The sequence below is a fragment of the Giraffa tippelskirchi genome, chromosome 10 (genome assembly GCF_054371585.1).
Source record: "Giraffa tippelskirchi isolate mGirTip1 chromosome 10, T2T-mGirTip1v1.2.pri, whole genome shotgun sequence".
In the NCBI taxonomy this organism is placed as follows: Eukaryota; Metazoa; Chordata; class Mammalia; order Artiodactyla; family Giraffidae; genus Giraffa; species Giraffa tippelskirchi.
In genome coordinates this window covers 29,311,529-29,336,824 of record NC_137284.1, presented here as the reverse complement: position 1 = coordinate 29,336,824, position 25,296 = coordinate 29,311,529, and the positions used below count along the sequence as shown (strand labels likewise).

Here is a 25,296-nt window from a genome sequence, read left to right as displayed (position 1 = left end):
CTAGAGTAGTGGGGAACTCCTGTAAATTCAACTTTTTTCATGAAGACTATTTTTTTAGAGCAGTTGTAATTTTACAACAGGTTAGGGAAGATGGTACAGAGGATTCCCATATAACCCCACTTCCACACATGTGTAGCCTCTCCATAATCAACATCCCCCACTACTGAGGTACATTTGTTACAACTGATGAACCTACATTGATGCATCATTGTCCCCCAAAGTCCATAGTTTATAAGTTCAGTTTTTGATAAGTTGAATGAGAGGTGCCTGTAGCACTTCCAAGTGGAGATGTCTAGCAGGCTGTAGTATATAAATATTTGTAGTTCATTAGAGAGTTCTGGGATGGAGATGTAGATTTGGGAATCATCCACACAGGTTAGTTCAAATCATGGGCATCGATAAGCTTGCCAAGTCAAGCGTTTAAGGCAGCAGCACAGTGGTTAACACTGTTCTCTTCAGTAAGCATATTAGTGATCTATTGCTGTGTTTACCCCAAAACTTAAGTTACTTAAAAATTGCTATTTGGGACCTCCTTGGTGGTTCAGTGGTTAAGAATCCATGCTTCCACTGCAGAGGGGGCAGTTTTTAATTCCTGGTTGGGGAACTAAGATACCTGCTTGCCCCACAGCGCACCAAAACAAAAACAAGAAACACTCCAAAACCCAACAGCTATTATCTCACAGTTTGACTGTCCATGAATCTGACACAGTTTAGTTGGGTTCCTCTGCCTCAGAGTCGCTCCCAAACCTGCAGTCAAGGTGTCAGCCAGGGCTGCAGGCATGTCAAAGCATATAGGACCACAAAGTACATTAAAAAAAAAAAAAAGATGAAAAATCCAGCAGATCCTCGCTGTGGTTACACTCCGTAACTTCCAAGGCTAAGTTAGAAGAGGCCATGTAGCTTCTGCCAGTCTCTTTCTTGGGATACTCAACTTCAAAACCCAGTTCCCAAGCTGTGAAGCGGCTCAGGCCACAGGGAAGGAAACGTAAACGTGTCCCAGCTGATAGTTTCCAGAGAGGTCCTAGCTGACATCACCGTGTGTCTGCATGTCAGTAAGGAAGCCTCAGGCTCTCAGGATCTATTCCTACTACTTTCCACTAGTTCTCGTTTCAGCTACCTCTTTGCCATAAAGTTGTCACAAAGAGGAAATGAAGAAATAATAAGGGTAAGGAGAGGAGCCTGGCGGGCTACAGTCAGTAAGGTCGCAGAGTCGGACACAACTGGAGCGACTTAGCACGCACGCCTTGAACGGAGCCTGGCACTTAACACTCGGTAACCATTAGCTACTTTCATGATTATTTTAAAAGATTTTATTAGCTCTTACTACTTTGCTTTTCAGTGTCTAGTGAAGAAATAAAGAATTCCAAATCTAATGGATTATTTTCCCTTCAGCGCCCCATATGCTTGCTGACATAACTAGCTCTTCACCCAGGGTTAATTACTTCTTTGCGCTCGTTTGCACATCTGATACCAGGGGATATGTGGTTCGTGTACTAGGGCGGCGTTAGGACCTAAACTGATGTCTGGGGCGTGGCTGTTGAGACGTGAACAAGGCCTAGACGAGGCGGGCGCAGGTGAGAAGAGCCGAACCCACTTAGGAGACCGACTTGTAAATCAGCGTGGTCTCTCATTTCTATGCAACCCTCAGGCGAGAGACTCCCTGCCTTACGGTTCCGTTTCCCCTTCGGCAGAAAAAAAGAAATTTATTATTTCCTGTGCTTCCTCTCTCACAGGGTTGCTGTGACGGTCCTGAAGTAGGATGTGGGGAGAACGCTCCGTTATTCCAAAGCTGGAGCCTTTGAAATGCGAGGGAGAAGGGAAAGGCCGTAACCTGACAAACTCGGTCCTCTCAAGCCTGTGAGCGCTAGTCCTAGAACGTCTCATCTCTATGGTAGACGGGCTCGAATTCCGGGGCAGACTAAGTTACTCTTCCGGGGGGGATTGCTACCGCTTCCGGGGCGGGACGCAGCGAGAGGGGTTTGCGGTGCCTCAGCCAGCTCCTGGCCGGTGTCTCAGCGTTCTTTGCGGTAATGAGCTTCCTCAGAAGTTTCCCGCCGCCCGGGTCGGCTGAGGGCCTACGGCAGCAGCAACCAGACACCGAGGCTGTGCTGAACGGGAAGGGCCTCGGCACCGGCACCCTTTACATCGCTGAAAGGTAGGGTCTCTGTTTCCGAGGGCTGGCTTCCTGCGCGCCTCGTCTCTGCCGGGCGCGGGCGGTGCGGAGTAACGTGGGGGAGACTGAGACCTCTGAGGCCGTGGGGTGGGGGGTCGCGTGCCCCGCTTTGTCTCGGAGGTGCCTCTGCTGAGGAGAAGACTCGTGTGTTCCAGTGTCCCCTCCTCGAAGCCTTCTTGTCTCTTTTCGTCAGACGGTGTTCGCCTCATTCATTGTGCTTTTTACCCACCTGTTTACTGGAGATCTGGTGGGTTGCTGCCTTTTTTCAAGGTCTCATTGTAAGGTTTTGAGTTTCCAGGCCCTGAGTGAAGAAGAGTCATCGATGTGCCTGCCTCGTCGATGACCAGGAATGGGAGGTGTTGCCCTGGGTAGGATATGTAGGTTTAGAGCAAATTGTGCAGGATTTTTAAAGCTTGGTTAAGGGGGTATAGGTTTTCTTCTGTAGGTATGAGTGGGGAGAGGAACACCTGCAACCCCACGCTGGTAGGGGTTGTATCCAGAGGGACCTAACTCTCATTTCCGTTCCTAGAAGGAATTGCCCTTTTATTTGGGTACCTGGAGCATTTTTTACTTTCATAGACTTGTTTTACATGTTGAGATTGTAGAATAGAAGTTTTCATTTCCATGACATATGGTTCCATTCATCTTCAAGCCAACAGTCACGCATTGAATCTTTCCTGTCCTTCGCTTCTCTCTGTATTCTGTATCAGTTTTGTCTGCAGCCTGAGAAAATTCCCTGCTTTTAAGAAGTCACATGTTATGTTGGACCCACACAGATAATCCAGGGTAATCTCTCTCTTTTCTTGTGAACTGATTAGTAACCTTAATTACATACAGAGTCCCTTCTGCCATGTAACATATTCACAGGTTTGACATCAGGAGATGTGAGAATCATAGGGGCCCAAATTCTCCCTGCCACAGCAGGCACAAAAAGATGTAAAGAACCCCTTGGTTTAGAAGAAATCTAGTCATTGAACAAAGCTCAGGTTTCTGGCCAGTCACAGATAGGAAATTTGGATGGGAGGAAGATCAAGTTTGGGGTAAGGTACAGATAATGAGCTTGGTCTGCAAATGTGTGGATTAGTTGCACATATGAGCATATTTCTTGGGAGAGTTGTGTTAAAGATGGATAGATTAGATACTTGAGAAGAAGAGAAGGCCAAGGATAGAACCTTGGGGACACATCTACACAAAGTATGTTATGGAAGAAGAGACTTAAGAAAAAAGAGAGGAGTGGTCAAATAAAATCAAATCTGAAAAGTACCTGTTGGGTATTGACAAGAAGACCTTCAGAGATCTTGTGAGAGCAATTTCTTTCAGGGGGTGGAAAGTGGAACACAGATATATTCTTAGTCCCTATACAATCCTCCTTTTCTCGGCTTCCCTGTGTATTGTCTCTTGTATAATATAAATCCTATTAGGGGAAGGTCCTATACTTGTTTTTTCATTTGGATAAATTTCAAAACTAAAGAAAAGTTGCCAGTGTTGTAAATTAATAGCCATAGCTCCTTCACAGAGATTCGTCGGTTGTTAACACTTGGCCACGTTTACCTCTTTCTCTTTTTTTTCTGAGCTTTTTGAGTTGCAGACATGTCATCACTTCACCTATAAATACTTGTGCCAAAATCTAAGGATAAGGACATTCTTTTGTATAACCATAGTGAGGAAGTACAAACTCCTTTTAAGCTCTTAGCTGCTTAAAAAATTTTTATTTCAACTTTTTACTAACATCTTTTTTTTTCAGTTCAGTTGCTCAGTCATGTCCAACTCTTTGCAACCCCATGAATCGCAGCACGCCAGGCCTCCCTGTCCATCACCAACTTTCGGAGTTTACCCAAACTCGTGTCCATCGAGTCGGTAATGCCATCCAGCAATCTCATCCTCTGTCGTCCCCTTCTCCTCCTGCCCCCAGTCCTTCCCAGCATCACGGTCTTTTCTAGTGAATCAACTCTTTGCATGAAGTGGCCAAAGTATTGGAGTTTCAGCTTCAACATCAGTCCTTCCAGTGAACACCCAGGACTGATCTCCTTTAGGATGGACTGGTTAGATCTCCTTGCAAGAAAGTATATTTATAAAATATACATACAAAAAGAATATGAATTATAAATAGATGGTTTAAGGAATTATATTTAAACTAACACCTGCATAGCACCTCAAGGTTAAGAGTAGAATATTACCAGTACCTTGGACACCGTTTTTCATCCGTTTTTACTCATTATTAGCCTTACCTCTTTGGTTTCTTGCCTCTTTTTGTTCTTTCCCACCTAGCATTTCCAAATCTTTTTTTTTTTTTGGTCTGCGTTGGGTCTTCCTTGCTTTGCGCATGCTTTCTCTAGTTGTGGTGAGCAGGGCTACTTTTTGTTATGGTGTTCAGGCTTCTCGTTGTGGAGCACAGGGCTCTAGGCACATGGGTTTCTGTAGTTGAGCACATGGGCACCAATAGTTGAGGTGCACAGGCTTTGTTGGTCCATGGCGTGTGAAATCTTCCTGGACCAGGGATCGAATCTGTGTCCCGTGCACTGGCAGGTGGATTCTTATCCTCTGTGCCACCAGGGAAGTCCCCGTATCTTGACAGAATCAAGATCTCAACAAACTGGGAATGCTTCGTAGATGATGTGACAAATGAGGATTGACAGTTAGCAGGTAAACGAGGTGAGTCTAAGAGGAAACATTCTAATTAGAAGAAACAGGATGCTCAGAGGCAAGGGTGAGAAACAATTTTATGTGTGCCAGGATATATATTGTTTGTTCACACACACACATACGCACAGTCAAGCAGTTCTTTTATCTGAGGGACCAACGGAGAAAGAGTGGAAACATAGTAAAGCTGGAGAAGGAGCTTCCCTAATGCCTCAGTGGTCAAGAATCCGCCTGCCAATGCAAAGGACACGGATTCAATCCCTGATCCCGGAAGATCCCACATGCTGTGGAGCAACTAAGCTCCTGAGCCACAGCTGTGGAGCCTGAGCTCTAAAGTCTGGGAGCCACAACTACTGAAGCCTGTGCACCCTGGAACCGGTGCTCCGCAGCAGGAGAGGCCATCGCAATGAGAAACCCACGCACCACAACTAGAGAAAAGCCTGTGCAGCAAGAAGACCCAGCACGGCCAAAAATAAATAAAGCTGGAGAAGGAGGGAGTCATGTTCATGAGCTTAGCTTATAGCCTAAAGGCTTTGTGAAAACTACTTTAGTGTTGTAGGCAAAGAGGAACAGGGTCTGATTTGTTTTTAGGTAGTTTTTCAGATGTAGATTGAGAGATTTAGAACTCTTTTGGACTTATTTTCAAAGCTTAGTTTTCATAAGAATTTGACTTTTTGTCCAAATGAAGAAAGGAACAGAGGCATGAATCATTCAAAATAGATCATCTGAAACAAGTGAAATAAAATATTTAAACTAAAAATAGGTAACTTATAAGTAATGTTCTTTTTATATTTATTCCCAAATCAATTTTAAACCAGATAATTAAGCCAACCAAAATTCAAGATCTCTCTTACCTTTCTGTCCTGTTTTTTCCCCATGCCAGGAATAAAGTACACTGTTAATTCTTGTGTGGAACCATTGGAGGATAGCACATTTCCTCTGTATCTTTACTGGCTTCCCGATTCTTGTTTTTCCCTTATGTGACTCATGGTTTCTTTGGGACTGGATATATAGTTAGAGCTTCCCTGGTGGCTCAGACAGTAAAGAATCTACCTGCAATAGGGGATACCTGGATTGGATCCCTGGGTTGGAAAGATCCCCTGGAGGAAGGCATGGCAACCCACTCCGGTAGTCTTGTCTGGAGAAGCCCTGTGGACAGAGGAGCCTGGTGTCCGTGGATTCGCAAAGAGTCGGACACGACTGAGCAGCTAAGCACAGCACAGGGTATAGTTAGATAGTTTGGTTTTGAAGGACTTTTCTTCTTGAATATATGAAAAGAAAATAAGTAAAAAATCAGAACTTAATAATGAGAGTAAATTTTGCTTTTGAGTGAAACTTTCTTCTGTTCTGCTGAGTATATAATCCATGTTCCTGTATAAGATTATGAGCACTCCATAGGAAATATATAATCCATGTTCCTGTATAAGATTATGAGTGCTCCACAGGAAATGCTCTGGTGAGACAGCATTTGTTCTGCCAGCAGTAAGGAACTACAGAGCAGTTATTATGTGCTTTTTAAAGTGAAAGCCATAATTTATAGGCACTGAATCTGTGCTTGTTTTTCAGTTTTTCCATCTTCTAATTGAGTCATTAAAGAAAATTTTGTGGCTCTGGGTATTTCAAATCATTTTGGATACTGAAATTTGGAATACTCCTTTCTGAATTATGATAATGCCAGGGGATTTCTGAGGTGAGAAAAAGGAGTTTATTTACTTTAAATAATATAGTTTTAATAAGGAACTGGCAGTACTTCTGTGATGCCTGGGCATTATTTCTTCTCCACATTAAGAGGAAAGCAGTAGAGGAAAGGTCCATAGGACACATGCAATCTAACTACAATAATAAAATCTACTTCTTTGGACCCAATGGGATGAGTTATTCTAGAGCTTTTACCACTTTAGAAAGCTTCCCAGTTTTTTATTTTCAGTAAGTGTGTTGAAACCTTTCTCAATGACAGTGCCTTTTGTGTGTGTGTGTGTGTGTGTGTACAGTTCCTTATGTTTTAGTGTGTTTACAGAGTTGTACAATTTCACCACAATCTAATTCTGCCTTTGCTTTTATTTTATTTTATTTTTTTTTTTTTAAATATTTATTTGGCTGCACTGGGTCTTAGTTGCAGCATGTGGGATCTAGTTCCCTGATCAGGTTTCAAACCCTGGCTCCCTGCATTGGGAGCTCAGAGTCTTAGCCACTGGACCACCAGGGAAGTCCCTGCCTTTGCTTTTATAAGTGAGAGTCAAGTGTTACACACTGGTATTGTGCTATTAGCCATTGATTTCCTTTAGGGGGATTGAGGTGTAAAGCTCAGCCTCCCCTTACATTGAGTATGAATGCTCTCAGACGGCTACACTGTCATTGTTCCCACACAAGAAGTCCTAGGTTCTACTATTGTGTTTGTTTTTGCTTCCTTAGATATCAGACCACCAGGCTTGTTACAACTGTATAGAAAATAGAATGATATGGGGTTTTTATTGCATTAACCTCTTTTTAAAATAAAAGCTTCATTGACCTAATTTACATAGCATGCAATCTATGTATTTAAATGTGTGTGTGTGTGTGTGTGTGTGTGTGTGTGTATATGTGTGAATTCCATGGGCAAAGGAGCCTGGCAAACTACAGTCCATGGGGTCACAAAGAGTCAGATGTGACTGAAGCAACTTGGCATGCATACATAAAATATACATAACATACATAAACATGTTATATATTAATAAATAGTTATATATAACAGAGTTGTGCAGTCATCAACACAGTCAGTATTATTTATTTTTAATTTCTTACTTATTTTTTGGCCATGCTGCACAGCCTGTGGGATCTTAGTTCCCTGACCAAGGATTGAATCTGGGCCCCAACACTGAAAGCACCAAATCATAACTGCTGAACCGCTAGGGAATCCCTAACACAATTTTAGAATACTTTCATTGCCCCCCAAAGAAACTGACACCCGTTAGCAGTCACTTTCTATTTTCCTCCAGCCCTGTGCAGCCAGTATAGTGCATTAGCTTTTATTTTATTAACATTTTTTGTGGTTCCTTAAGCATCTTTTTTGTGACTTTTTCCCCTGCTAAATGGTGCAGTTCCAGATGGGTGAAGTATTACCAAAAAAATCAACCAGTCCTTACTCAAAACTCAGTGTACTGATTTTCCTGATACTTTTCCTTTGTTAAAGCAATAAATTATTTGCATTGACCACTTTTGAGGGATAACTAGACATTGCTTATTTGTGGCTTTCTTCTTAAGTTGCAAAATAAATGAAAGGCTTCATAAAGTCTGCTTTTCAATGTGATGATTATTTTCCAACTTATGTTATTACAGCCATTTCATGTGTATGTTATTTAATGTAAGATTAGTGGAGAAATTAGTGCTTCTTAGGTATTTATTGCATATTTACATGCTAAGCACTGTGGCAGTGGTTTTGAAGAATGTTAAAGCTTTGTCAAGTAACTCATGTTCTGTCCGGATACATATAAAATTCATTACCACAGAGTTAGGTGCTCAGTAGTATATTACTGAGACTAAGTGCGGTTTAGGAAAAGGAGAGATCATTATACACTAGAATAATCGAAGAGAGGGTTTATGGAAAGACTGGGACTTACCTAGACGGAGATTTGCAAAAGCAAAGAAGATGCCTGAAGACATTCCAAATACAAACAAGCATAAAAAGGCATAGAAACACACATGTGACTTAAGAAAAATAGCATTTCAAATCTGTTTGGATATTTAGATATTTAGATATAAAGTGAACTATAACAGAATTGTCTTAAAGAAACTAAATTCCTGCTGCAAATTTTCTTTTAGGAAATTTCTAAACAATATACTTGAATTTATTCACATATATATTAATATGTGTCTAAGCTGAACCTTTATAAATGTTAGGACGTCAAATTAGGATTTAATTTCTTCAAATAATCCAGTTAACACATGTTTTTCAGCCGCCTGTCTTGGTTAGATGGCTCTGGAATAGGATTCTCCCTGGAATACCCCACCATTAGTTTGCATGCAGTATCCAGGGACCTAAACGCCTATCCACGAGAGCATCTGTATGTTATGGTGAATGCCAAATTTGGAGGTATGTATGGTATAATTTAATCTTGAGCGAAAAAGCAGTCACTGATGATAATCAATGTAGTATTCAAGTCATTCACTTATTTTGGATACTACTTTCTTAAGCAAAATTTCAGCACAGTAAAATAATTTGCACCCTGCCTTTTACTTTCTAGTATTAATAGTTGCACTTAAAATTATTTAGCTTTTATGCATTTGCATTTCTTGTTTCTCCTCTTGAGTTTGTTATTCTTTCTCTGTAAAGGCATGTACCTTTAGCACCCTTAGAAGCTTGGATCCATATGCTTCCCTCTAAGAGTTTAGGATGGAACCTGTTTTGTTATAGAAATGGTTCTCAATGGTGGACATGTTGCCCTCTCGCGACATTTGGCAGTTACATTTTGTCATGGCATTTTTGTCATCACTAGAGGTGGAGAGGAGTGCTACTGGCATCCAGTTAGAGGCCAGGAATACTGCTACTGCTGCTGCTGCTAAGTCGCTTTAGTCGTGTCCGACTCTGTGCGACCCCATAGACGGCAGCCCACCAGGCTCCCCGTCCCTGGGATTCTCCAGGCAAGAACGTTGGAGTGGGTTGCCATTTCCTTCTCCAGTACATGAAAGTGAAAAGTGAAAGTGAAGTCGCTCAGTCGTGTCCGACTCTTCGCGACCCCATGGACTGCAGCCTAGCAGGCTCCTCCGTCCATGGGATTTTCCAGGCAAGAGTACTGTAGTGGGGTGCCATCGCCTTCTCCCAGGGATACTGCTAAACATCCTACAATTCCTAGGACAGGCTCCCACAACAGAGAATTGAATTAACCAGTCCAAATGTCAGTAGTCTTAAGATTGAGAAACTATGGTACAAGATTCCCAGGTCTTACAGATGGAAAAAACAACAGAGTCATAAAAATCTAGTGTGGTTAATGAAAGAAGTAAGAAAGATTTTTAAAATCCATTTTTTAGGCTCTCCATAATGAATTTCCCTGATAGCTCAGTTGGTAAAGAATTCGCCTTAAAGAAAAAAAAAAGAACCTGCCTGCAATGCAGGAGACCCCAGTTTGATTTTTGAGGCAGGAAGGTCCCATGAAGAAGGGATAGGCTACCCACTCCAGTTTTCTTGAGCTTCCCTTGTGGCTCAGCTGGTAAAGAATCTGCCTGCAATGTGGGAGACCTGGGTTTGATCCCTGGGTTAGAAAGATCCCTTGGAGAAGGGAAAGGCCACCTACTCTAGTATTCTGGCCTGGAGAATTCCATGGATTGTATAGTCCATGGGGTCACAAAGAGTTGGACATGCCTGAGCCACTTTCAGTTTCACAATGAGTTTCAAGAATTCTGAGTGAGAAACAAGTTAGGCATGAAATAAAAACTTATGCTTGATTTTTTAAGTATAACTAAAGAAGTTTATATAGTATGTTAGTTTAATATGTTCATCCTTTGTGAGAATGAATAACTTTGGAGTTGAAAGACGATTGCTACATCTGTAGTAAACTTTTGATTTGAAGATAGTGCTTTGCTTTTCTTTGAAATAGCATGTAAGAAACAATGCCATGAATTTTCCTGTTGAGCTATTTCTCCTCCAATTTGGGATTTTAGTATGGTTTCAGATATAAGATGAGCATTTATATTGTGTGACACTAATTATTTAATAATTTTTAAGACTTTTGGCACACCCTGTCTCATTAAGTGATAATGACTGATTTAGCAATTTGAAAATATTTTTGGTGTGAGATTTAAAACTCTTGCCATTGGGAAGTGTCCAAAGGTAGATAAAAATCTAGTGGAGTTTGAAAGAGGGTAAGGAAAAGTAAAAAGCTGTTGACCTTGTGTTGTAGTGAGACTTCCAGATGAGGTGGCCTTGGACACAAAGTTCACTTTCCATCTAAGTATCTGCAACTATGATTTTATAACCAAAAGTTTATATGCCATGTTTAGTTGAAAGCTTTCATTCATTCATTCATATATAGACATGAAATTTTATTTATTTCTATTTATTTTTATTATTTATTTATTTATTTGGCCATGCTACAAGGCTCATAGGATTTTAGTTGCTCAGACAGGGATGAAATGCAAGGCCCTGGCAGTGAGAGGCCCGAGTCCTAACCACTGGACTGCCAGGGAATCCACTCTCCTTGTGCCACCCCCCTCCCCGCCCTTTTTTTTTGCCATTCATTCGTAGATATGAAATTTTAGAGATACTCGTTAGTCAGTTTTAAATTCTGGTGTGACATGCTCATGAATAGTGTAGAGCATTGGCAATGGGCAAAGGTGCATGTTAGAAAATAAAGTTAGAGAAGTCGGGTTTGAATAAAGCTAGCTAAAAGTAGAAAGTCACACTGAATAAGAAAGCTGTGTCATTAACTTGATAGGCAAGTCATTTTCATCTCTCTGAGCCTCCATTTTATCCAGAATAATTAGGGCATTGTAGTAATTTTTGGTTTTTAAACCAAACACCTTGGGAACTTGTTAAAAATACAAATTTTGGGAGCCCCAAACTAGGTAATAAGGATTCGGTAGGTTTGGGGTAGGTATTTTAAGCATTTATTCTATATGATTATCTTCTTGAGATAGATGGAATTAAAACTCTTACTAAAATAAATAAAACTTTTTTATCTTACTAGGGAGTAGTTTTTTTCTGTCACCTTTATTTTAATACTTCTCCATTTCTATTTATCTGGAACTGCACTTTTATAAGTTACACAGATGTGGATTCTGTTTTTCCAGTCTTTGGTCCTCTTGTCCTGATTCTTCAAGCCCCATATATATATATATGTATACATATATACATATGTGTATGTATATATATACATATATATGTATACATACATACATATATATACATATATATATGTATACACATATTTTACATATATATACATATTTATATATTTTTTACATATATATACATATTTTTTTTTCTGTTTGGCTTACCTCCATTAAGCACTAAAGTGGGCCATCAGCTTATTGTTGAGAACATTAGATTATTTTTTAAATACTAAAAGAAATACATTCCCTTTTCTAAAATTTTAGAAATGTTTAAGGAGACAGAGTATGGTGGTCACTACTGTGATCTAGTATGAGATGATTAGTGTTTGTCATAGTGGTGTTTATTTTCCTAATTGTAAAAATGCTATGATACATTTTTCTTTATTGCCTTAAGATAGATACCTGTAGATATATAAAAGAAGGTGTTAATAGTGGTTATTTCTAGGGAGAGGACTAGAAGGGTAGGGACTTTTTACTTTGAATCTATCTTGACTCTCCATTATTTTTGTACCAGCTTGAATTTATGGTTTGAAAAGTGTATCCATTCAGTTATAGAACAATAGTTACAGTATGATACCGTTTTTTAAAATGCATTGAAAAAGTTTGGAGTACCATAATGTATTTAGCTACTAAGAATTTTTTAGAACTGTCCAATATTTTTGTATTTTACTATTTTACAGAAGACACATCTATTTTATGTAACAATTTAATAACATTAGAAACAGGACAGAAAAGTTCTATTATATCTGTTACTTAAAGCTGCTAAAGTGGCCATTTAAAATTTTGTGTTTTTTGCTTATCTGTATTTTTTCATTATTCAGTGAACTTATAAAAATAAAAGTTAAAAAATATATAGTGGGTACCCCCTTACTAAAAAGTTCTTAACATATATTGTCAGCTTGCTTTCCAGAAAGTATATACTGTGAATGACTTTCTACTTTATCTCCATCTATATGGAGAATTAACATTTTTTCAAAATGGCAGCTATAGTATGCTAAACAAAAGTTGTATTTTTAAGATGATTTGTTGAACATGTTTTGGTGGTTTTGGGGTCTATTTGTTTTATTCACCTTTTTAAAAAACTATGAAATAATTCATATGTTGAAAAGTTCAGAATAGTTTTTTAAAAAAATTTTCATTATTTAATATCCAGTGTAAATTCTAACATTTTTTCATAATTAGTCTAAAAGAAATAAAATTTTTTTAATACTATGGAAATCTTTTTTTATATCCCTCCCCATTTCATTCCTAATTCTATCTCCAGAGTTACTATTAAAGATGATGTGTGTCCTTCCTGTCTATGCTTTTAGATTTTTACTGAGTATATATATGCTGCTGCTGCTAAGTCGCTTCAGTCATGTCTGACTCTGCACGACCCCATAGACAGCAGCTCACCAGGCTCCCTCGTCCCTGGGATTCTCCAGGCAAGAACACTGGAGTGGGTTGCCATTTCCTTCTCCAATGCATGAAAGTGAAAAGTGAAAGTGAAGTCGTTCAGTCATGTCTGACTCTTAGTGACCCCATGGACTGCAGCCTACCAGGCTCCTCCATCTGTGGGATTTTCCAGGCAAGAGTACTGGAGTGGGGTGCCATTGCCTTCTCCAGAGTATATATATACCCTTAAGCAATATAATGGTTCTCTTTTATGTTTAAAACTTTAATGTAAATGGTATTATATATATTCTCCAGTGAGCTCTTTCACTCAATTATGTTTTAAAATTCCTTCATTTTGATACATATAAATCACATTTATTCATTTTCAGATGTTATCTACTGAACATAATACGATCAAGTTACAATACGTCTATTTCCTTTTTTTAATTAACATTTATTTCTTATATTTTCTATAATACATAAAGTACCTCAGGGAACATTCATGTACTTAGATGAAGAGTTACTGGATAATAGGATATATACATCTGGAGTGATTTTTAGCAGTTTCCACTTTTACCAGCAGGATGTGCTAGTTCTCTTTATAGAATATTTGTAAAGGACAGAAGTATAGATCAATGGAACAAAATAGAAAGCCCAGAGATAAATCCACGCACCTATGGACACCTTATCTTTGACAAAGGAGGCAAGAATATACAATGGAGAAAAGACCATCTCTTCAACAAGTGGTGCTGGGAAAAGTGGTCAACCACTTGTAAAAGAATGAAACTAGAACACTTTCTAACACCATACACAAAAATAAACTCAAAATGGATTAAAGATCTAAACATAAGACCAGAAACTATAAAACTTCTAGAAGAAAACATAGGTAAAACACTCTCCGACATAAATCACAGCAGGATTCTCTATGACCCACCTCCCAGAATATTGGAAATAAAAGCAAAAATAAACAAATGGGACCTAATTAAACTTAAAAGCTTTTGCACAACAAGGGAAACTATAAGCAAGGTGAAAAGACAGCCTTCGGAATGGGAGAAAATAATAGCAAATGAAGCAACGGACAGACAGTTAATCTCAAAAATATACAAGCAACTCCTGCAGCTCAATTCCAGAAAAATAAACGACCCAATCAAAAAGTGGGCCAAAGAACTAAGCAGACACTTCTCCAAAGAAGACATACAGATGGATAACAAACACATGAAAAGATGCTCAACATCACTCAATATCAGAGAAATGCAAATCAAAACCACAATGAGGTACCATTTCACGCCCATCAGAATGGCTGCTATCCAAAAGACTACAAGCAATAAATGCTGGAGAGAGTGTGGAGAAAAGGGAACCCTCTTACACTGTTGGTGGAAATGCAAACTAGTACAGCCACTATGGAGGACAGTGTGGAGATTCCTTAAAAAGCTGGAAATAGAACTGCCATATGACCCAGCAATCCCACTGCTGGGCCATATACACTGAGGAAACCAGACTTGAAAGAGACACGTGTGCTCCAGTGTTCATTGCAGCACTGTTTATAATAGCCAGGACATGGAAGCAGCCTAGATGCCCATCAGCAGATGAATGGATAAGGAAGCTGTGGTACATACACACAGTGGACTATTACTCAGCCATTAAAAAGAATACATTCGAATCAGTTCTAATGAGGTGGATGAAACTGGAGCCTATTACACAGAGTGAAGTAAGCCAGAAAGAAAAACACCAATACAGTATACTAACACATACATATGGTATTTAGTAAATCGGTAAAGATAACCCTGTATGCGAGACATCAAAAGAGACACAGATAAATAGAACAGTATTGTGGACTCTATGGGAGAGGGCGAGGGTGGGATGATATGGGAGAATGGCACTGAAGCATGTAAATTATCATATGTGAAATCTCCAGTCCAGGTTCAATGCATGATACAGGGCGCTCGGGACTGGTGCACCAGGATGACCCGGAGGGATAGGATGAGGAGGGAGGTGGGAGGGGGGTTCTGGAAGGGGAAAACATGTACACCCATGGTGGATTCATGTCAATGTATCGCAAAACAAATACAATATTTTAAAGTTAAAAAATAGATAAACTAATTTAAAAAATTAAAAAAAAAATATTTGTAGTTTTTTCTTGCCAACAGACTTTAATAATTTATCTTTTGAGTCAGTTAATTTTTATGAGCCTTAGTTTTCTTATCTGTAAATTATTGGTGATGAATCACATCAGTGGTTTATAGACTGCTGCTGAACTCATTGTTTCATGGTGAAAGAAACAGACATGACAGTGAAACTCTAATTGTTAGAGATCTGACTGTTTGGGTTTCCTCACCCCCTACCATGATGTTGGGGCTTGGTATCTCTAGAACTTCAAGTACAGTGTGACTAGACCAGAGAGACTATCCAGAGTCTTATTTTAGCTCTAAAGTAACCATGTTTTTATAATTGGGAGTAAAAAAAATGCAGTATTTAGATGTATCAGTAAACATCCTTTAAGAAATTCTTTTAAGAGTCTATTTTTAAACATAAACATCATTAAAAACCTATTTTTTTATACCCTTTCTAGAAGAATCAAAAGAATCAGTTGCTGATGAAGAAGAGGAAGATAGTGATGATGACATTGAACCTATTGCTGAATTTAGATTTGTGCCTAGTGATAAATCAGCATGTGAGTATTCTGTAGAACATTTGATTTTTTTCCCTTTAAGTACCAAGCATTCTCTGTAGCCCCTGCCACACACACACACACACACACACACACACACACACACACACTTACCTTCACCCTCATTTGTTTTTATTTTGTTGTTGTTTGTTGTTTTAGTCGCTAAGTTGTATGCTAAGTTGTATCTGACTCTTTTGCAACCCAATGGACTGTAGCCTACCAGGCTCATCTGTCCTTGGGATTTCCCAGGCAAGAATACTGGAGTGGGTTGCCATTTCCTTCTCCAGAGGATCTTGCCAATCCGGGGATTGAACCCATGTCTCTGCATTGGCAGACAGATTCTTCACCACTGAGCCACCAGGGAAGCCCTCACTCTCATTACCTCTGTTCTATTGCTTTTTCTTCATTTTAGCATCTGTAATATATCATTGAGGACCAGATACCTATTAACATAAAGATTGTGAATGAAGTGAGTATAGTAGATACCATGTTCCTGGTGTGTTTTGTGAATGGAGGAACCTGTTATTTATGGACTTGGTGCTATTGACTGTGAATCTCACTGGGTAGAGGACAGAGGGCCCATGGCAATTCCAAAGTGGATGATGCCAGGACAGCTGGAAAGAGCGCTGCCTTGAGGGGCTTCACCCTGATCCCAGCAGTCTGACCAGGACTCTGATGCTTTTTCTTGGAAAATCCAACAAGGCATGAAGAGATCTCAGTAATATTTCAAAAAGACCTCTTATTATTAATATTTTGTGGCTTGTCCTTTGCCATCAAGATTTATTTTCCTTGAAATTTGGCATATTTTGTAGATACCATGACCCTAGTATACCTCTTGGAGAAGGAAATGGCAACCCACTCCAGTATTCTTGCCTGGAGAATCCCATGGACAGAGGAGTCTGGCGGGCTACAGTCCTTGGTGTCACAAGAGTTGGACATGACTTTGTGACTAAATCACCAGCAGTATACCTCTTGTCTACTCATTATTTATTTGCCCTGATGGTTGTCTTATTAGATTTTTATTGTACATTAATCAGAAAAAAATTAATGAGAAATTTTTAATTTATTTGTTCAGTGGAGGCAATGTTCACGGCAATGTGTGAATGCCAGGCTTTGCATCCAGATCCTGAGGATGAAGATTCAGATGATTACGATGGAGACGAATACGATGTGGAAGCCCATGGTTAGTGAAGTGGATTTTTTAAAGTGTTTGTGTATGTATTTAAAATGTTTGTGTCTGTGTGTTTCATTTTAAACATGTATTTGTATAGAGTATGGGATTATAATTCTTTATATCTCTTAAGTATCCACGTAACTTGATTTTTAATAAAAGTGAGTGGCACAATTCACATCTCAGCCAAGTTACAAAATGTTACAGGCGTCCCAAGCTGAGGGCAGAACATAGAGACACATTTTCTTCCCCCCTGTGGGGGAAGAAAATAGAAATAGATGGAAGGAAGGACTATGATAAGATAGTGGGTAGTTGGGAGAATCTTTTTAAGTTGATGAAGTTGCTCCCAGAAAACAAGCCTTCTCTCTCCACTGCTTGGAACCTGTATCATCTACATCTTTAATGTATTCTGTCAAACACCTCATTGCCAAGGTGATGTCTTTTTCCCAGAACCATACTTTGTTTATCTAAGATTATCTCCCTTTACCTCCCCAGAAGAAAATACAGTCACTAGCTTGGTGTAGAGTCTTGTTACTTGAGGTGTCGGCTGTTCTCTTCTCTTTTCTCATTGATACCAGTTTGGCTCCCTAAAGCTCTTGACTCCATCTGTACCACCTCCTGGCCTGAGACAGACTCATTTCTGGGATTCTGCTTTATATATATCTAAATACATTTTCATCTTTGCTGAAGTTTCAGGGTAAATTTAATTTTAAAATCCTGTTTGTATTTTCCAGAATTTCTGATTTTTTAAAAGCAGGATGCATTTTAATCAGGAAAAAACACTCATGTAAAATTCCCACCTTGGGATAAAACTCTGTAACCTTAGGAACACCCTCTTTTCCTTCTAGTCCCTGGACATTTGATTCTTTGGGAATTGCTATATACTGGCTTGTTATCTCTTAGAATCTCTTCTCATATTAGAGAGTAGAGACATTTTCTGTGTATCTTTGTCTTCAATAGATGGCTGATGTGTGTATGTTGAATAAATGTTGAGCGTTTTCCTTGAAGCCTTTTTTCACTGTACCTTATCTTCAGTACATGCATTATTGATTGTCTTTTTCCCCCCTAATTGTTTTATAATGGCTTAAAAGCTTTTTATTTATTTAGAACAAGGACAGGGGGACATCCCTACGTTTTATACCTATGAAGAAGGATTATCCCATTTAACAGCAGAAGGCCAAGCCACACTGGAGAGATTGGAAGGAATGCTTTCTCAATCTGTGAGCAGCCAGTATAACATGGCTGGAGTCCGGACAGAAGATTCAATAAGAGATTATGAAGGTGAGTACTCAGAATTAATTCTGTATAGTGTAAGAAGCAAATGTAGAATTACATAGAATGGAATTATATGTAAATTTTTTAAAACTTTTTTTCCCTAACTTACAAAAATTTGTAAGTTTTGTATTCTTTTGACTCAGTCTTTATTATTTGTTCCCTGCCTGTCTAATACTGAGTGCTATGGAGTTTTCCTTTAAATGACTTTTCAGATCTCCTTGCTATAACTACTGCTATGCTCTAAACATAGGTCCTTTTTTTCCTCACACTGGATTTATAGTAGGAAATTTTTTGCCTCAAATCATTCTTTCCTCCACCTCACTGCGCCTTATTAATCTTCTGAGAACACTCAGTGTCATTAATATTCACCATGTAAATTCTCTTGGACTCTGGAGAGACACCTCTGTCTTTGCGCCACTTGTCTCCAATCTTGTTCCTACTACCCTCAAGAAAACATTAAGGTAGTGTTCTTATGTGTCAAATCCTGATAGAAGCACATTATATGTAATTTACTCATTTAATCCTTCCAAGAACCCTCTGGTAGATGTTGTTGTTTAGCCGCTTCAGTTGTGTCTGACTCTTTGCGACCTCATGGACTGTAGCCTGCTGGGCTCCTCAGTCCATGGGATTTCCCAGGCAAGAATACTGGAGTGGGTTGCCATTTCCTTCTCCATAGTAGATGCTGTTACGATCCCCATTTTATAGATGAAGAAACTGAGGCACGGAAAGGTCACATACCTAGCTTGCAGTCAAATAGCTAATAAGTGGTAAGGGGATTAAATAAGCTAATGTGTAAAAACAATCTGCCAGATACTGTTATAAGCATTTCTTGCATCCTATATGTATTCAGTTCAGTATTTTGTGTTACTACAGAATCTTAACTCTTCTAATTTTTAGTGATGCAGAATGTTCTTAAAGAGGATTCCATAGTTTTTCTTTTATTGATATTTAAGTTTCTCTCATAATGTTGTGATCATTATCTCCATGCACATAGCGTTCTGACCTGAGGGTCTTGAAGTTCTGGGATATTTAATTTGGAATAATTTAGGCTGTGGGTCACGTTACTGTTTGTTATGTCTCCTTTCCATTTTAAGCCCTACGTGGTGAGCCTCTAACATACGCTTTAGGGTTAGGTGACTGAAGTGATCTCTAATGCTGTACCGAAATCTTAGCTGAAAGAATTCAAGATGCTCCTTTTTTTTATTATAGTGATTACCTGAAGAGTACCCTTGGACATGAAAAAACCTTTCATCACTGAAGGCTTTTTGTTGTTTTTAATTATAGAGCTTTTTATTGAATGCTTTATAGCAACTGACTTTAAGGTCACAAACACTTGTTGCTAAAGTGAGATAATTGGACTTGTATTCCTAAGCCTCACTGGCATATTGAGTTGCCTATACATAAAACTTCTTCAGTTTAAACCATTCTCTGTCTTCTTAAGTTCTGGGTACCCACATCACTCTTTTTTCCACTTATTTAGTTTGACCTGTGCAATTTCTTTTTTTTTAATTTATTTTTAAAATAATATGTTCATGGTATGCAGCATGATGTTCTGATAAATCCATAGTGAAATTTCTACTGGTGGCATTTCAGTGCTTCCTGTGTTTGTTTATGTAAGAGGTGTTTGTTGAGCTACTGTGGCAGGTAGACAGAATACAGGAGTGCCTAAGGAAGATGCAGTAATATCTATCAGTGGCATTCTAGTGGAGAGAGAAAGAAATTAACTAGTTAGGTAGTTAACACTACATTGTGATACAACATTGAGATAAAGGGGAAGCTTGAGGAACTATGGAATCGGAGGCTGGACAGTCAGGGAGAGATTCAAACTTCATGGAGTAAGTGACATTTAAGCCAAAGTCTGAAGGTAAATAAAAATGAACCAAGTGAAGAGGGATTACATACAGTTTGGGGAGAGAGGCAGGTCGGGGTGTCAGTCATGTGTGAAGGATCAAGAGACCATTCAGCTTTGGGGAACTGAAAGTTCATTATATCTGGAACTCTTGACTCTGATGGGTAGCTATTATAGCAACAGATAAAGGTGGAATGGTGAACTGGACTGTATAGTAAAGGAACTTGAAAGCTGTGTTAAAGAATGTCAACCTGTGTTTAAGTCAGTGGGAAGCCATTGAAGAATTTTAGTTTGATTAGTGTTTCAGAAGATGACTGTGGCTGTGATACAAGAAGTTAATTGCAGAGGGAAATACTAGAGGAAAGAAAAGAAACCCTGTTAAGTAGCTTATGATTTAAATTAGATGAGAGATAATGGCCTAATTAGGGAGTGGCAATAATGTCAAAAGACTGAAGAAAGTTGAGAGGTATTTAAGAGATACAAGCAACAGAAGTTAGAGATATGGTAGGGGTTTCTGGGTTGGGCAAGTAAAAAGTATCCTTTGGAAAGGGATGTATTTTCTATGTGGAAAGATGAGTTAATTTTATATAAGTGTTTTATTATTTGTGTGCCCTGCTGAATGTCCGGGTGGTGGGGTGCCAATGGGCTGTGGGCAGAAGCCAATTTGTGGTGGCCTAAAGCGTTGAGCGTGAGTGGGAGGTGAAGTGGAGAAAGCAACTTTAAACAGCTCTTTCCAGAAGGCTTTTTTTTGTTTGTTTGTTCTCCCCCACCTTTTTTTTTTAATGAGATTTAAAAAACAGAGATAAGTAAGAACTTCACTTTACTTAGTTATTTCAGTCTTTTCTCCTGAATTATGTTGTAAGCTTAGACAGGACTTCATGCTTTAAAAAAAGAAGTCACATGATGAAACACCTAGCATAGTTCTGTGAAGAGTGAAAAATGGATGCTTGCTGCATTTGAAAGTCCCTGCCTGGAATTCTTTCAGTGCTGAGATTGAGAGTTACAAAGTAAAAGTTAAATACACAGACTAATTTTAGCTTGGCCTACCTAAATCCACAGGTGGCGTTTTTCTTTGGTAGTTTCAATTTTCAAGAAATAGCAACTCTTACCAGCAGAGGGCGCTAGCTTCCTTTTGGTTGAAATCTAAGCTGACTTCACTGTCAGAAGTGCTTAGTAGACTGTTACTCAGTGGTTAATTTTTTCTTCAGATGGGATGGAGATGGATACTACACCACCAGTTGCTGGACAGTTTGAGGATGCAGATGTTGATCACTGAAAATGATGGATGCTGCTTTAGGGTGAGTATTTTCTCCCTTGTCACTGAACGTGAAAATCATGCAGAACAATTGATTTTTATTTTCAGATTTGAGGAGAACTCTAACCAATTAGCAGTTGTGGGAAAATGTTTTTTAATCCATTTACAAAATAACTTGAAACCATGTAGTTTTTGCCCCTAAGAAATCAAGATCTACCAGCATGGTAATGTTCAGGTTAACATTTACTGAGCACTTACTAGCTGCCAAGCACTATGCTAGGCATTGAGAGTACATGGAAGAGTAAGACACTGATCTTCAGTGAGTCAAGAGAAGGACATTACCCTTTGTTCAAAAGCAGAGATCTCCCTGGTTGACTCATGTTGGAGCAGCAGAACTTGAGGTCATGGCCCACTCTGCTCTTGAGTCAACTTTTCCCACTTACGATATTTGAAACCTTAGCATCTCATCAAAAACACAAAACAGAGATTTGCTGCAATAATTCACAAAGCAGATTATTGCCATTGTGAATATAACATCTTATAGTAACCACGAATTGTGATAATGGAGTTCAGCTTTCCTCTCAGCTGCTGCCAGTGGAACTATTAGAAAATAATCTTAGAAGTTCTGTGATTTATGTCTCTTTATATATTTCTATGACATTTACTTCTGTCATTGGTAGCCATATCATCTAAAATCAGCAGTGTCTCCTCTACAGTTAGCTTAAAGTATGTGCTAACATTGTTGGAGCTCTGTTAATGATAATTTTCAAATTTCACAGTTCTGGATATCAATATTTCACTGTTGAAATAATACTTTATGGGAAATCTTTCAGTACCAATATGTCTTCTTCCCTTATTTCTGAGATTCTTATTTATCACATTCTTCATAGTATATGGATTTTTTTCAGTAATTTTTATTAAAACTGGAAAACAGATTTTTTGATCTGGCTTTAACATATTTCCTCTTGAAAAAAGACTATTCAAAGAACACCAACTACTCTATTAATAAGATGGAGAAACTTATTTGGTATGTCACTAATGGAGAAGGAAATTGCAACCTACTCCAGTGTTCTTGTCTGGAGAATCCCATGGATGGAGAAGCCTGGTAGACTGCAGTCCGTGGGGTCGCTAGGAGTCGGACACAACTGAGCGACTTCACTTTCACTTTCATGCATTGGAGAAGGAAATGGCAACCCACTCCAGTGTTCTTGCCTGGAGAATCCCAGGAACGGGGGAGCCTGGTGGGCTGCCGTCTATGGGGTCACACAGAGTCGGACACGACTGAAGTGACTTAGCAGTAATGGTTACACAAATGGAATGTTGCAGCATTTTTCTGGTGAGAATTCTTAGGATTCTTTGTAATACAATTTTTATGATGAAATAACTGTAAAATAGCCACAAACTTTCTAATGAGCTTATAATTTGTTTGATGTTCATTTTGTGCTACAGTTGGAGCAGAGAGAGATTTTTATTCATAAAGTTTATGCAAGTTCTTCATCTGGATAATTAATCTTAATTTCAAACAGTGCCTGTAAATTTTTAATCATTGAAAATTACATTTGCCTTTGAGGAGAGAACAAGAAATAATTCGAGTATGTAGGCAGGTATTAAAAATTTCAAGATAATGAAACTAGGACCTCTCGATGCACAACATAGGGTTGAGGGGAAGGCACATGAGTGGTGGAATCACAGCTCCACCATATTACCAGCTCTGTGCCTTCAGACAAGGAATATAATTTCTACAATTCTCAGTTTCCCCTTCTAAAAAATGAAGATGATTGTAACTACCTGGCAAGATTATTGGAAAGATTGAAATATAATATATGTAAGTCCTCTGGCACTCTTGACTAGGCATTTAATAAATAATAGCTATTATTATAAACACTGTAAACCTTTTGTCTTTCAGATTCTGCTCATAACTGTAGGAGAGAACTTGGTGCCTCTTCCATTGTGGAGTGGGTGTTGATGAAAGTCTTTTTCTTTCTCCAAAACTTACCTGAACCAGTTCTTTCTTGAGACAGAGTATACTGAGACAAGAAGTTGTCACCAGCACAAGAAACTATGACCTTTATTAACAAAGGTGAATTAACTTAACCAGGAGGGTATTCGTAGTTTATGATTTACCCCAACCCTTTGTGTCTAGGTGGACCCTCTGAGTAGGCCTATGATTCCCACCTTCACTGTATGCGTCCTCAAAACCTAGCAGGACTAAGTGGTGGAAATGCACTGGTGTTTGAAGGTGTAGGTAGACTGCGTGGGAAAGAGAGGCTGAATCTAATTTATACTCCTTAGGGCCTAAGGATACCCTTAACTCCTTAAAAAAGAAAAACAGAGGTCTCAGAGAAATCCTGATCTCTGCACTTTCCACAGGGATAAAGGTCTTTTTACTAATTGGGAACCCAGGTCAGTTAACTCTAGGGAGCCTCTTCAGAAACAGCCCAGCCACACGTACTACCACTAACACAAGTGCTCCTGCCCAGCGTTTGCTCCTTTCACCATGTTTCATCTGTCTGTTCTGTTATAACTGCTTAGGTTGTATCCTTTCATTTCCAGCCTCTCAGGTCAGTTTCTGTAAAAGAACAAGTGAAACTGGGATGAAGTTCTCAAAGTATTTCAGATAATTGTTTTGTCTTTGTGATAGCTTAACAAATAAATTTAGGTTTTCTATATTATTGTGCTCTCATTCTTGACTAAAACTAATAATACAAAACATTTTTTAAAAATTAGTGTTTTGACAAAAAACGAGATTCTTGTTGGTCTTTGACTTTTGTTGAGAACATGAACATGGAATGAGTAAGAAATGTATAGGGCTTCTGAAAGACAGGGCAAGGTCATAACACATTGCAGAGGGATTTCTGCTTCTTCCATTTGAATCAGGAGTGATTTCTCATAGCATACTTTTCAACTCTCAGTTTTCAGTTTTCAGAGACACCTTTCAGGCTGATTTATAATTACAGGTTTATACTTGGACTTTATGACCCAAAAAGTAGGTTAGAAAAGCTCTTCACAATTACCAGACTAATTAGTGACTAAACTAATTTGTCACCACTAAACCCAGTGTTCTTTTCAGCACTTTTACTTGGTTTCCCTCATCTTGCATGGTAGACTGGAAAAGCTAATATTCTTTCTTTTGAACAAACTCTCATAAATACTGAGTTTGTTTAAACAAGCAAGTAAAAAGGCCACTTTTTACAGAGACTTTCTCTGTACTGTCCTGAGTTCTTCACATGCACTATGTGTATAATATTCTTAACCACCTTATGAAGTATAGGTGCTTTTATGATCCCACTTTAGAGATGAGGAAACAGTTACAGAGAGAGGTAAAGTAATGTTTAAGGTCATATAGATAGGGAGCTGTGATTTTTAAGCCTGTGCTCCCAAATACCATATAGCCTTACCATCTACCAGCAGCTGAAAGGAAACACATTTTCTCTTTACTGCAGGGTTTTCAGTGTTAAAATTTCAGTGGACAGCACAGGAAGTTCCTGAATTTGTCTGCTAACAGTCTCAGTAGCACTCATGATTCTATCCTAGACATTTATCCATTCTTCAGTAAGCAGTCCATGTATCTCATGGACTCTTCCTAGGAATTCTATTTGAATTGCTTATTAAAGTCATGCTTACATACTTGTAATCATGACTTTCGGTGAAACATTAAGTGCTCTTTGATAACATGTCAACAAAATATTGAGATCATGTGCACTGTTTCCTGTAGGCACTGCTGTGGTCAGCCTGGTATTGTGGATAAGGCAGTCGGTTAAGATGCAGGAGACCAAGCATCTAGTTCTGACTTGGCAGACAGTATTTAACCCCTCTGGACCTACTTCCTCATCTTTGTAAAATGAGAGGACTAGACTTTCAATGTCTGAAGGACTTTAAAAGATTCAACTGTAACATTCTGTATTAGTAGGAGCTGTACCCATAGCTTTGGGAAAATAGAAGGTGAGAAGAAAAGATCAGGTCAGGCTGTTTTAAAAAACTCATAATGATCACTAAGCCAACATTTCCTTTTTTTTTCATGGTGCTGTGATCTTTATTCCATTAAATGACCTTAAACCAACATTTCTTGATTCTATTTGAACTTACT

At 38.8% G+C, this 25,296-nt stretch overlaps 1 protein-coding gene across 2 annotated transcripts; it reads left to right on the top strand.

The window, feature by feature from the left end:
• The first annotated feature begins 1,955 nt into the window (after window positions 1-1,955).
• Window positions 1,956-23,878, top strand: CLNS1A (chloride nucleotide-sensitive channel 1A). Of its 2 annotated transcripts, XM_081537544.1 has the most exons (7): window positions 1,956-2,155; window positions 8,746-8,882; window positions 15,561-15,662; window positions 16,735-16,842; window positions 17,938-18,111; window positions 21,163-21,252; window positions 23,116-23,878. In XM_081537544.1, exons 1-6 carry the CDS (start codon window positions 2,031-2,033, stop codon window positions 21,228-21,230), a joined length of 714 nt encoding a protein of 237 aa, XP_081393670.1. In that variant the 5' UTR covers window positions 1,956-2,030; the 3' UTR covers window positions 21,231-21,252; window positions 23,116-23,878. The 2 variants fall into 2 exon arrangements, with proteins under 2 accessions (XP_081393670.1, XP_081393671.1); XM_081537545.1 differs by lacking the exon at window positions 15,561-15,662.
• Window positions 23,879-25,296: the final 1,418 nt, after the last annotated feature.